This window comes from Carassius carassius, chromosome 19 (genome assembly GCF_963082965.1).
Source record: "Carassius carassius chromosome 19, fCarCar2.1, whole genome shotgun sequence".
Lineage (NCBI taxonomy): Eukaryota > Metazoa > Chordata > Actinopteri > Cypriniformes > Cyprinidae > Carassius > Carassius carassius.
Window position 1 is genome coordinate 1193252 of NC_081773.1, and position 13711 is coordinate 1206962.

General features: G+C 35.3%; 1 protein-coding gene across 1 annotated transcript in view; it reads right to left on the reverse strand.

Annotated features, from left to right (window-relative positions):
- The window catches only part of LOC132094845 (myosin light chain kinase, smooth muscle-like), a 105192-nt gene continuing 91481 nt past the window's right edge, over positions 1 to 13711 (reverse strand). The window contains exons 19-32 of the mRNA XM_059499475.1: positions 10177 to 10224; positions 9408 to 9535; positions 9010 to 9163; positions 7148 to 7453; positions 6644 to 6676; positions 5976 to 6066; positions 5587 to 5790; positions 4758 to 4975; positions 4031 to 4154; positions 3008 to 3160; positions 2625 to 2748; positions 2389 to 2479; positions 1486 to 1608; positions 1 to 817 (exon numbers count right to left, since the gene is read on the reverse strand). Coding sequence (XP_059355458.1) covers positions 582 to 817; positions 1486 to 1608; positions 2389 to 2479; positions 2625 to 2748; positions 3008 to 3160; positions 4031 to 4154; positions 4758 to 4975; positions 5587 to 5790; positions 5976 to 6066; positions 6644 to 6676; positions 7148 to 7453; positions 9010 to 9163; positions 9408 to 9535; positions 10177 to 10224 — 2033 coding nt within the window. The 3' untranslated portion in view covers positions 1 to 581. The remainder of the gene's footprint in view (positions 818 to 1485; positions 1609 to 2388; positions 2480 to 2624; positions 2749 to 3007; positions 3161 to 4030; positions 4155 to 4757; positions 4976 to 5586; positions 5791 to 5975; positions 6067 to 6643; positions 6677 to 7147; positions 7454 to 9009; positions 9164 to 9407; positions 9536 to 10176; positions 10225 to 13711) is intronic.

The following is a 13711-nucleotide window of genomic DNA, read 5'->3' on the forward strand; positions in this document are numbered from 1 at the left end:
TTTCAAATGACTTTTTATGTGAGAACAACAATTTACAGTATGTTTGTGATCAGAATTTATTCTTTAAAAGTGAATAACTACATTTGTAGTGTTCTCATTACAAGGCAATCAAACATGTATATATATATATATAAAAGAAATATAATCTACAGACATTCCTAATAAAATAAACATGTGTCTCCAAATATCTGCTGAGTGCTGCTACTGTGACAGATGGTGAGAGGAGGAAAATGTCTCCAAACAAAAACACACAACCTAACATGAGTTTGCAGTGCTTAAACAAAGACAGGAAGTGCAGCTCAGCTCAACACAGTCACGAGCGATGGTCATCACACAAACACATGTGAGTTTAGAAAAGCTTGGTTGGAATGACAATGAAGAACAAGTGAAGTAAAATTGATGTCATGTGATAAACAAATCCGTTATCTGACTTTGGCTGTTGCATGAATACATAAAGAAGCAACTGAAAGTGCAATGAAGGAAATCTGAGGTCTTCATCGTCCTCATCATCTGAAAGTCTGAAAAATAGTGAGAATAAAAGCACCATGTGTAAAAGAGAGACATGACAAAGCGGTTGCCTTCTACTCCTCCTCCTCTTCCTCTTCTGCTCCCATCACCTCCACGATGAGTTCGGCGGTGCAGGTGGCCTCCCCGACGCTGTTCATGGCCTTGCAGGTGTACTTTGCATCATCATCACCGCTGACCTCAGAAATAACAAGACTGCAATTTCCATCTTCGTCATAATCGATCTGAAAATGGCGCGTCTCTTTAATGGGCTGGTCATCCTTATACCACACCACCTCAGGGTCAGGATAACCTGAGAGCAAACAATTACAAAATACACATATTCAAACATAAATAAATGCATGCATGCCAAGCAGATTTTACATTTTATTTAGCAAAGACACATCAAAACTGATAAAGGGATTTAGTTACACAATACTGCTGCTATTTTGCATGAAGGTGTCCTCAAAGACACTAAGCAGCACAACTGTTTTCAACATTGATATTAATAATCAGAAATGTTTCTCGAGGAGCATATTGTACTGATTTCTGTAGGATCGTCTGACACTGAAGACTGGAGTAATGATGCTGTAAATACAGTTTTGATCACAGGAATAAATGACATTTTAGATTCACAAAGAAAACAGTTATTGCAAGTGTAATATTACTTCATAATCCTACTGTTTTTATTGCATAAAAAAAAACATTAAAACATCTTACCAACCTAAACATTTTAGAAGTAGTGCACTTAAAGATGAAGCGTGTCTATGCCTCTAGTGGCACCAAATATAATGGAAAAGTACAACAGTTTTCTTTTTTTTTTTTTTTCTAAATTAAATGCTATTCATAATATTTCTAGAACTGGAAAATGGCTGTGAGCTGTCTATCATATTGGAAAGTCATCTTTAACATTTGCATTTTATTTCACACCACAGTTATTCACATTTAATCAATGCACCAGACCTTATCAATTTATTTCACCTTCAATTTTGCAGTCGAACCGAGCAGCACTGCCTTCCACCACCTCAACGTCTTTAATAACAGAGCTGAACATGGGTTTCATTAGAGTTTTCTCCACCAATTCAGCAGAAAACTGTTTATCCTCTGTTTTCGACACACAAAAACACCACTTTAATACAAGACATATAGTATGATAACTCTCTAAGGTCAGCTGCAGTTTTAACAGCACTAACCAGGTTAAACATCTCATCTCCATCTGTGAAATAGAGGTACATTTCAGCATGCTTAAAATGAAATAATCGAAAATAATAAAAAATACAGTTTGAAATTAAGTGGGAATTGGATGTAATGTAATGTAATTGTAATGTTTTTAGACACTTCATTGCATGATGTTTACAATTAAATGTAAATTATTTAGAATGTATATTAAATGCAGTGTGCTCTTTTGACCTATTCAAGTTGAATTTAGGTATATTTTATTATCTCATAATTACTTATATGGTTAAAGCACCTTGCTGAATGTATACGGATAAGCATTTAAGGTACACTAAAATATAATTTAATGTAATTTCAATTTAAATGTGTATGTCATGCATTCAAATATATTCGTGATTGCACATTTATAAACAAACTGTTAAATGATGAAATACATTTCAAATATATTTTAAAATTCTAAATTTTACTAAAAGGGCACTTTTTTAAAAGCAATATTAAGCAATATTAAGTAAAAAAAAACATGCTCTACGCTTAAGTGGTCTTCTATTTAATTTATATATTATATTATCTGCACAATTTGACACATTTTAAGATTGACATGCAGTATTTTCAGTAAGCACACTTCTCTATCACAAGGGCTTACTGTGTTAACAATTCACTGGCTGAGTCAGTATTAGTCTTGTATGCAAGGGCAGAAACGTTGTGCACCTTCAGTGGGGGAGCCTTTTTTGGCATGAACACCCGCCAACAATGCCATGTTAGACAGTCGACCGATGGCTCGAACCGCATGCCCTGTTTTCTGGAGAAGAGAGAGCAAAACACTTATGACTTTATATACAAAACTCACTGTATGAAACACACTGCGAGAAGCTCATTTTATCCAGACCATCAACAGGCCTGATACAAGGAGAAAAAAGAACGATGACAATCGTTTAGCTCCTGACCTGCCACTTTCTTCTCAGAATGTATTTCTTCATCCTCTCTTTGGAAAGCTTCTTGACCTCCATGTTGGTGGTGTCCTGTTTGAGCCAGGGGTGCTGGAAACACTGATCACAGCTCAGGCGAGCTCTGCACACACACACACACACACACTGTAACTGTGTGTCATGTTAATTACACTCTGAGAAAAAGACACTGATGAAACTGTTAAAAGAAGACGTGTGGCCTCTGACAGAGAACTGAACCTTCCTGTTGCACCTCAGAGAGAACAGATGCATGACTCAAGACGCAGGAATCGGTTCAATCAGATGTTCAAAATGACTCAAGGACAAAGCAAAAGGTGTTTTTTAATGTTGTTGTTTTTCAAGTATTTTCTGAAGGCACTCACCTCATGTCTTTCTTCAGCAGGTTACTGATAAAGTCTTTGGCCTCATCTGAGATCTCGTCAAACGCCTCGTCCTCAAAGTCCCACGTGGCTGAGGTCACGTTAGACAGCGTCTCATTATCATTGTCCCCCATGAAGGGAGACAAACCACTGACGCTAAAGAGAACAAGAAACAATCAAAGAACAAATACGTAGAACTACACAAACCATACAGTAATATATATGGCACTTAATATATATCAGATTTTCTAAAATGAAATATCGATATTGAAATATTCTAAATTATACTGTACTTGCAGAAAATTATTATAATAATGAAATAATAAATGTAAACTGCACGGCTATGTTTCTTAACTCATTTAAGTAGATTTTTTTAAACGCATTTTGTAATAAAGTCAAATGAAAGTTTTACTTTTAAAATACATTTTAAATCATTGTTTTAATAATCTGTCGTTGTGCCTTAAAAAATGTTGACTAACGTACTGAAGCACATGTAAAGTGCTCGATTATAATGTATATATAATTATACATAATTATAACTATAGTGTGATATAGGATATTATATGTAAAGTCAATTAAATTAAAATGTATAATTGCAACTCCAGATTTCTATAGAAATGACATTAAATTATATTTTAGTTTACCTTGAATGTCTGTCAGTACATTTGACAAAACGTTAAATCTATTTCAAAGAAATTAGAAGTAATTATGAAATTACAAATAGGGTTGCACTTGAGTCCTTAAGTGGGTCATTAAAATACTCTAAGGTTCAGCTAAGTGCATTTTGCATAAATTTAAACTATATTACATTTTAATTAATAATCTTTGCAATTCATGTTAATGCAGTTAAATGTCTGAAAACAGTCACCAATAGGAGTGTCGTACTCTCAGCTTATGTCTGCATTTATTCCACAGAATTTTACCATAAAATAAGCATGAGAAATTGCATTGCATAGAAAATGGGATAAAGTCTGCAGATGTCATTGTCATAAAGGTAATTTCTCTTCACAATGGTTGTGTACTCACAGGATGTAGCAGATGACTCCTATACTCCACATGTCTGTGGCGTAACTGATGGCCTCATAATTGATGACCTCAGGAGCCACAAACTCTGGAGTGCCAAACAGGACTTTCAGAGAGCCAGCGTTCTCTACAGCCAGACGAAGCACACAAGACAACCCACAATTCCATCATTCCACTTTAGAACTATACATGTTGTTAGAACTTCAATTTGAAATAAATATATAAATAAATGTTTTCAATGATATTTTCCAAATGTTAAAACCCTTGTAAGAAATTCTAGTCAGCCTCGACCCAGCTTCCACTCCACAATATGTTTGATCATGCTCATTTCCCAAGATGGCTTAATTATTATAGAGAAGAAGAAAGTCAACAGTTATGTTGTTTGTAGACCATTTGGGATGATCACATCATGAGCAAATGGTGACCAATTGTTAGATTGGGACAGGTGTGGGACACTGAGAACCATCTCAGACAAAGGGGTGCCAGAACTTAATTAACATACAGACTACAGCTGTTACAACGGGAGCAACTTCATTTACATGAAGGGTAGTAAACTGAAAATCTTTAAAAGGTTAGGATGTTCTGGTTTCATTCTGACTCCGTTGAACCCAAGGTACGACATGTACTTTGTCACTGCTATGCTGCAATAAACCCCTTCATCAAGATCTTCAACATCCTCATCACTTTTCTTACACTCTATAAAAACACAGTATGAGGGTTTTCTACTGACCCAGTCTGCGTGCCAGTCCAAAGTCAATGAGTTTGATTTTGCTGCCGGTCTTATTGACACACATGATGTTCTCAGGTTTGAGATCCAGGTGGACGATGCCTTTCTTATGGATGAAACTGACTCCATCCACAATCTGAAGCATGTATTTGATCACCTCTCTCTCCGTCAGCTCAAAGTCCTCGTCTATGATCCTCTCAAACAGCTCCCCTCCAGAGACCCTGAGGAACACATAGACACATTCACATACAGTATGAGCTGTGAACTACTGACAGCCTCAAACAGAAATGTAATCATCTTTGACAAAACTCTGTTTATGTGCTATTTGACTTCATTTAGAAACTTGAAACTTCAGTTCATCCTAGGAAGTTCAGGAATCGAAATGGCATGATGTGCTTTGTAGTGACACAAATGAACATGTAGAGCAAATTCTTATTTTACTGACTTTTCACTTACCGATCTCCAGCCAACAAGACACTTAATCGCTTCCTAATCACTTCTAAACAAATGTCTACTAAAAGTGACACATTGAATTAGAACAGTGTTTTGCATGACAGGCTGACATACTGTTACTTGACAATAATTTCTATTGCAATTGATCATTTCTGTTTAAACATTTGTGTTGTATAAAGAAATGCATACAAATGTGTATTTAAACACAATCACAATAATGCTAATAATTCAACGGCTATATCACTAAAATAATAACATTCTTTTTTTGAGCTGTTGTTTACAGGCTTGATATGAGCTGGTGAAAGCCAAAGAACTAGAAAACAATCAATTTGCATTCACTAAGTTAAGATTAAAGCTCATTAAATACATATACACTTACATTTCCAGCACCATAACAATGTCAGTCTTTCCCTCGAAAGCATCGACACACTGCACAAGCTTTGGGTGACGCAGGTCATTCATGATCGCAATTTCCTGTCTGACATTGTCTTTTTCTTTGCAAGAATATGCTTTTATGAATTTCCCAGCCCACACCTTTTTTGTGGATTTTTCTATCAGTTTGAAAACAGTCCCGAATTTCCCTCTAAAGAAAGAGAGAAAGGAAGAAGAATGAAAAAAATGCAATCTTTCAGATCCTGTCTTCTTACACCTGTTTTTTTTTTTTTTGACAGATCATAGGACAACCGAAAAGTAGAAGGATGCCAGCAGAATGTCATTACTGTTTCCTTAATGGTATAAGGTCAGTATTTGATGTTATTTCATACTCACGTGCCCAGTCTGTCTTCCACATCATACAGGTCCTTCACCTTCACGTCTGTCCTGATCGTCACACTCCTGTAAACCGGCTCCTTCTCTGACTCTGAAGAGAGGGAATGGATCCCTATCATTCTGGATTGTCTATAATCTGTCAAATTGCAATATTTAACTCTTATTTTTCTCAGCTGATGAGGGTATTTGAAAAACCTTCCTGTAATAATTCAGAATGAAATATCACATTTTAACAGCACAAAACTAAAGCAAAAACGTGTGCCTTTCATGACCTCTCTGAGAGAAATACACATCAACATGATGTCAGTGCTTTTGTAAAGATACCCCTGACATTATTATTATTATTATTCAGGGATAAAAAAAAATAAGGTAGTTAATTTTTGTAATTATTAGATTTGTTTATATTCATAAGGTCAAATGATTTGAAAAAAATGCCTATGTTTAAGCAATTTATTAAAAGTAAAAACTTGAAAATAATTTGAACTATGCAATTGTTTGAGATTTACAGTGCAATGCCCCCCGTGTATCCGACACGTTTGGTTATATGTACAACCTCACCGTCTCATCTAAATGAAAGGGAAGAAAAACAAAAACAAAAAGAAAAAGAGCACAGAAACGTGACACGTACGATTTCAAAGATTTCATTTCACAAACATGATGACACATACCATCATCTGAGGGCTCCGCTTCATCTTTATTTTCTGTAAAAGAAACCGCATTTTATTACAGCACATTTGTTTTATATAAATGTTATATTTTACTTCATTTTATTTATTAGCCTATTTTTATTTGAAGTTAACCAGTTTAATAGTGACCGTATGGAAAAATAAAGTGTTAAATATGTGCAGTGTCACATGGTTAGTGCAAACTGTCACATGACCAGAGCAGTTTATTTCCTGTTTGCACCTTGAACAGTTGATGGCTGCATCGAAGCTCCAAAACAAAAGGCTAGTAAAGTATGTTAAAATAAAGATTTTTGGATACGTTATCGTTAAGGTGTCTAGTATTAATATGTTAATTCACAATTATTCAGTTTATTTAAATGTGGACATTAGGGGTTACTAATGACAAATCATTTTGATATTTTCATGTCTGAGCAAAATTTGGGATTAAATGAGTGAAGATTGTAATCCATTCTTTGTGACTCCTGTAATACTGTAGGTGGCGCTCACCCTCCTCGGCCTCCGGCCCCACCTGCACGGGCGCAGACTCAGCGCTGGGCTCTCCCACACCATAAATATTGACTGCTCTCACTCGAAACTTGTACTGTCTGTCTGGAAGCAGGTTCTGCACGTTATAGGAGGTGCTGTTACAGGACGCCAGATCTGTCCACTTCATGTCCACAGAGCTCCACATCTCCAGGTTGTAGGTCTGGACGGCGCTGCCCCCGTCGTATGTCGGCCCGTACCAGGACAGTGTGAGACTGGACTTACGGATGTCTGAGGCTGCCGGGACACGGGCAGGAGGGTCGGGCTTATCTGGGAAGACCAAGACAGAAGCTGGATTGCATCCTAAAATTGACTAAAGTAGCCAGCTCACCCACATGTGCACTGCTTGGCAGCCAGCATTTCAGCCCAGCATCGTGTGGACTTTCTATAAGTGGACTGTCAATTTTGTCTGTAAAGATGCACCTGAAACTAAGGCCGAGGTTTAAGGTCAAATGTCAAAACCATTTCTAATCCATTAATGCCAGGCAGTACAGCTCAGATTTCTAGCCATAACTCGTTCTATGAAATGATTGTCATTGTAATCAGCAAGTGGTGGACAACAATGAAGTGTATTTACTTTATTATTGGACTTTGTACATTTTAAATGTATCTGTACTTATTACCAAATATTGTTCCTTTGAAGATGTTGTTATTTTGAACTGATGATCTTTTCAGCTGCTAGTTTCAAATGATATAAACTAGCATGTTTGCATGGCATTCCTGTTAACACATTCTTTCTTAATGTGAATCTGTAAAACTGTCAAAATCTGTCATTTTTGTCACTAAATATTTACACAAATTTAGTTTTAATTTAATTTATTTTATTTTCAATCATTTGCGAACTTGAATTATCAGTAAACTAAATTGATTTTTGATTATTTAAACGCAATACATATTAAATGTCTGCACTGCATTTTTTATTGACTAGTTCTGGCTAATGATGGTTGCAATTGCACTTTAGAAAGTCAAAATTGTGAGTTATGAACTGATAATTGTGAGGAAAAAAAGAAAGTCAGAATTGTGAGATTAAAAAGTCACAATTATCTTGTTTAATTTTTTATTCAGTGGTGGAAACAGGCTTCTATAGTTTACTAACAAATCTCATCTAGGGTACACCTATATATTTATATATATATATATATATATATATATTAAAGACATACGAGCAAGCCCAATCCAGATGAGAAAAAGTAACCCAAAATTAAAACAACACAGTACTTTCCATAAAAAGTAACTACTGTAAGTAATACAATTAGTTACTTTTGTAGGGATTAACTTTATTATTAACTCTATCTAATTATTGTAATGCAATACTTTTAAAACTAAAATTCCACAGCACTGAAAATCACATTATACTTGTCCCAAATCATTTTTAATGCACATAATGTCTTTATCCTGGGCTGGAACGTTGTGTATTGTCCATCTTTCAGCACAACATCTGTCTTTCTGATCATATGCTTTATATAACCTAGAGAGCTAATAGATCACACTTTCTCTTTCCATTTGCTAATTTTTGTCAAACACCGTATTTCATCGAGGCAAATTTGTAAAAGCCTTCAGTCAACTGTTCTGGACTGCTGTTTTGAACTGGGTGCAATCCCTGTGAGTTGTTCTGAGCACCTTACATTCTTACTTCGCCCATCTATTAAATCAGTGTCCTTGAAAGTGTGCAGTTTTCTAACATATTTACTTTAACTTCTTTGGTAATATCAACTGTGTGTTTTCAGATGCATCTGAAATTACAAAAACATGGGTGATTAATCCCTATTGCATCCCACCCCTAATTCATCCCCCTCCCCCCAGTGTTCACTAGCGTCCACACTTACCTACTATAGTGAGGTTGAGGGCGGCCTGTCTCACGCCGCAGCTGTTCTTGAGCTCGATGGTGTAGCAGCCGCAGTGCTCCTGCTGGCCTTCTGTGATGGTCAGCTGACTGCTGCTGTCTGTGCTCACGATCGAGATGCCCTGACCTTCCTGAATCTGAAGGAGCAGAGGTGTGCATAAACAACACATACACGGGTGCCAGTTGCAGACATAGGCTACTTTGAACATTAGAGTATACTAGTGTGATCATTGTGAAATAGCAGAATGTTGAAAGCATTGAAAGCGGATTGGTGAGTCAGTGAATGAATGTGCATCTGTGTGTTTATAAGCATGAGCATTCAGAAGTGTTTCTCTCTCGGTCAGGGTTTCTGCACATGTTAAAAGTTGAAAGGACTCTTACTGGTTTGCGGAACTTGAGCCAGGTGCAGCTGATGGGCTGAGCTCCAGTGAACTGACACAGCAGACTGACCTCCTGACCCGCCAGGATCTTCATATCGTCAGGAAACTGCAGGATCTGAGGAGGAGCACCTGACACACACAGGCCACTTATACAGACAGCTTGGGCTCTGTTTATGTTTCATGAAGATCCATTTGCTTGCACAGCAGTTAGAAATGCATTGAACAACCCCACAGCAGACTGCATTTGTAGAAAATATAAAGGGAGATTTAAAGTATGTGCTGCTATGAGAAGTTCACCTGTGCTCCCCCTGAAGCACATCAAATCAAATGTGCTTGGAATTTTAAATGCACAAAAACTTCTGGGAAACTAAATGCTAAAAATACTTAAATGCTAAAACTGTTCCAGGATCAAACGTTTCAATAACATTAAACATAAACATTCTTCTTACTGTAGATGCACAATCTAAATCATCATTTTGATGGAGGAACCTCTGCTCATACTCTGCAATCCTAATCAATCTTTGTCAGTAACTTGGTTTACATTGCAAAAAAATGATGTTCACATTTGGCAATTTTTGTCTTGTTGTTTTAGTATAAATAGCTGAACATTCTTTAATCTTAAATATGTTATTTGAGAAGCAAAATTACTTAAGATATTGAGTCTTGTTTTCTAAAAAAAATTCTTAAAAAAAAGAAGAAAATACACTGAAAGTAGTTTAACCCAGAATTGTATCTTTAAAGCATGCAGACCGTGATTGATTTGACCTTACCTTGTTTAGGAAGCGTTTTGGGTGTGGGTTTCTTTATTCTGGCCTCATCTGAAGTGAATAACAGAAGAAATAAACACAGATCAGATTATCACATCACAGTTAACAAAGAAAATAAGCTCGACATACAACCTCAGTCCAGAGAAGTGATTGTGAACTACCCAACAAATCAAGTGCTCTGGTGTAAACAAACAAACAAACATGTCATATTAATTCCAGGCTGCATCACAAGTCAGCATGGCCGTAGCCAGGCTTTGAAAATTAGTGAAGTCCAGGAGGTTTCTATAATAACTCCAATAAATACAACTAATTATATAACACTTGAAAAGAGACAGAAATGTAAATGCTTTTGGAGGGATACTAATTTTTAAATCATACCCTATTTATTGCATCAAAGTTTGATCCGGGTTCGAATTCGCCTTTTGGCAATTTTTTTTCTCCCTTTTCAAATGTCAAATCACATCAGAAAAGCATTTATTTTCAATGAAAAATAAAGGGTAGGTGTAGGGAGGGCTTTATTGTCCCAATAAGGTGGCATCCATTACATTTACACTCAATTAGTTATTATTGCATTCTGTTTTATAATGTACTACAATACTGAGGTGCAGATAATTGCCACTATTTGCAGTGAGTAGTGTAAATAGCAGAAAATCCTGCTATTTTAACATAGTATAAATAGAATCTATAGATATTTGCACTTAGAGTAAATAGCCGCTGCCTTTTTTGATAACTAATTTACCAGACTAATGGCGGCGATGCTATGTTGCCAGATGTTGCTATTAAAATAAACAGAAACCTATAAATAAATAAAATTAACCGAAATTATTTCAAATATTTTGGAAATTATATAAGATAAAGTTATCGCTGACCCTAAACCACAACTTTCTACTTTATTAACTTTTTAAAGTGTTAAATTTAGCGGGAAAACAAGTCAAAAACGCTTATAATAGCTGGATCTGGCAACACAGAGGCTGCGTCTCATGCTTCGCTCACAACTCTCTGAAGACTCGTTCACTTAGGAAGCGTCTCACAGCGATCATTTTCATACCACGGACACTAAACATTCTGAATTATACATTAATTATATAAGTATACCTTCATATGAGAAGTTTAGCAGCAAATTAGTCAATCAGAGAACAAATGTTATTTTCGAACATGAAAAATTTACAGAGGTCCGGACCTCGGTGACCTCATAGCTGGCTACGGCCATGCAAGTCAGATATGGGGATTTATATGAAATGCCGTAATCATGATGTTGACCAGCTGATGGTACTTTATCTTAAATTATTTTCCATTTGATATACCTTCAGTTTCAAATCGCACACACACAAATGTTAACACTGACCAGTAGATCTACTCATAGAGTATCTGAGACAACATGCACTCTCACATTTAGAAAACTTGAAGAAGGGAGGGCAGAATGAGAGGAAAGGAGAGATGTTTTTTTCTGGATGTTCTAGGAGAGATCAGCTGCTAAGGTTCTTTGCTCTTTGCCTTTTTTGGTCATACTAAAAATATCTCCAACTAGAATCCAGGAAATAGCTTTTGGCACTATTTATTTGACATCTGATCGCTGTCATGAAACAATGTGATGGCAAAGCCAATAAACACAAGCCTAGAGCTGCAGCGGTGGCAATTAAGCTATTCTGATCTGCAGCGATGTCAAACTTCGGAGGAGTTTTTTCTGTCAGTTGTAAGACATTCCAATCTCATCCCTCTCTGAGAAGCCATCCCTTCTCTCTAGCCGTGGAAATGAAAACATCCTCTTTCCAACACAAAGCTATTTTTGTTTCTGGCTCAAAATGGCCTTTCAGTGAGCTTTCACCTGAATCTCTAAAATGTGGGCAAAACAGACCTCGAGCTAAGCCTAACCCTAACTTATAAACAGAAATAATGGAGTTAATCATATAGTACTTTCAGAATAAATCAATTGTAGCACAAATATAGTAAAATCTGCAGATATCCAATGCCTTTACATAATATATATATATATATATATATATATATATATATATATTATGTAAAGGCATTGGAAATCTGTGTGTATTGTGTTTATTCATTATGTATACATAAATACACACACATAAAGTATACTATATATATTTAGAAAATATTTACATGTATATACATTTATATATTTATATTATTATATTTTATTTTAAATATAAATATAATGAATATATAAACATAAATGTTTTCTTAAATATATACATGCATATGTTTGTATTTATATATATATATATATATATATATACACATAAGAAATATATGCAGTACACACTCATAAATTATGTAAACAAAAACTTTTATTTTGGATTTGATTAATCGCGAATAATCATTTGACCTTACCATATACAATAAATGTGTGTTTGTGTCAATATATATATATATATATATATATATATATATATATATATATTAATTTATTTATTTATTTATTTATGCTGTCATTACAGTATGTTCATACATTTCGGTGTTTGTCCAAATGTTTGTCCAAATTACTAAAAAGATTAGACTAGATTGGACTAGGGCTAAATATTTAAAAACGCTGAAGTTATCTAATGACTCACTCTCAAATCGTTAGTGTTTTGTGTCTACAGAAAGGGAAGCAATACTAAGTGGTTAACAGTACTACTTCATGTAAACATTCAACAAATAAACAAATCAGCATTGGTAACTGAATACACCATTTAAACTACTCATTTGGTGTAAACACTCTGACATGAAAATAAGGATACAAGAATGGGAAGTACAGCCCTTTCAATTGATTGAACTTTTGTACTGGGTGTTCAGCCAACAAAGCTATCAGATACTTCCCAAAAAATTCCAGTGGACCAAATAAAATAATGAAATAAATACAATTCATGAGAACACTTTAGATGTGACCTTAAAACTATACAGCCTAATAAACATACCTAAAACCTACCTAAATCATTAATTTCCTTGTTGTCATTCACATCAGATAAAAAATGTAGTCTACCCACTCAAAGCAGTAAATATGCAAAAAAGATGATGTTCCTTACATATTCTGCATGCAAAAGCTTATAGTAATGTTATGTTGGTAAGCTAATAAACAAATTAACTGAATATAAGTCATTGTACATGGTAGCAGGTAATCTTAATGTCAAATATGTTTCTCACATACTTTATTCTCTGTGCTAAGCATTATTGTCATAATCTTTAAACTGCTCAAGACCAACAAATGGCAACATTTACAAATTAGGCTGAATTTGGCAGTTGGATCTAGATCATTGGGAACATAAGATATCATATTCAAAATGCCCAGTCAAACCTTAACAGTTAACATAAAGATCCAACAAAATCCAGTAAGCTTTGTGGTTAGGCATAAATGTAAATCACAGGTTTATTAGACCAATACAGAGTCAGTGAGTAAAGGCAAAGTCAGAGCAAATGCTTTAGGATACCACTGAAACGACACACACAGGGCAACAGCATCCCGCTATATTATGTTTCATAATGTTTAGTCTACATTGTCTGAGGCCACAGGATCAAACATATCTGTTTAAAGGCCTGACAA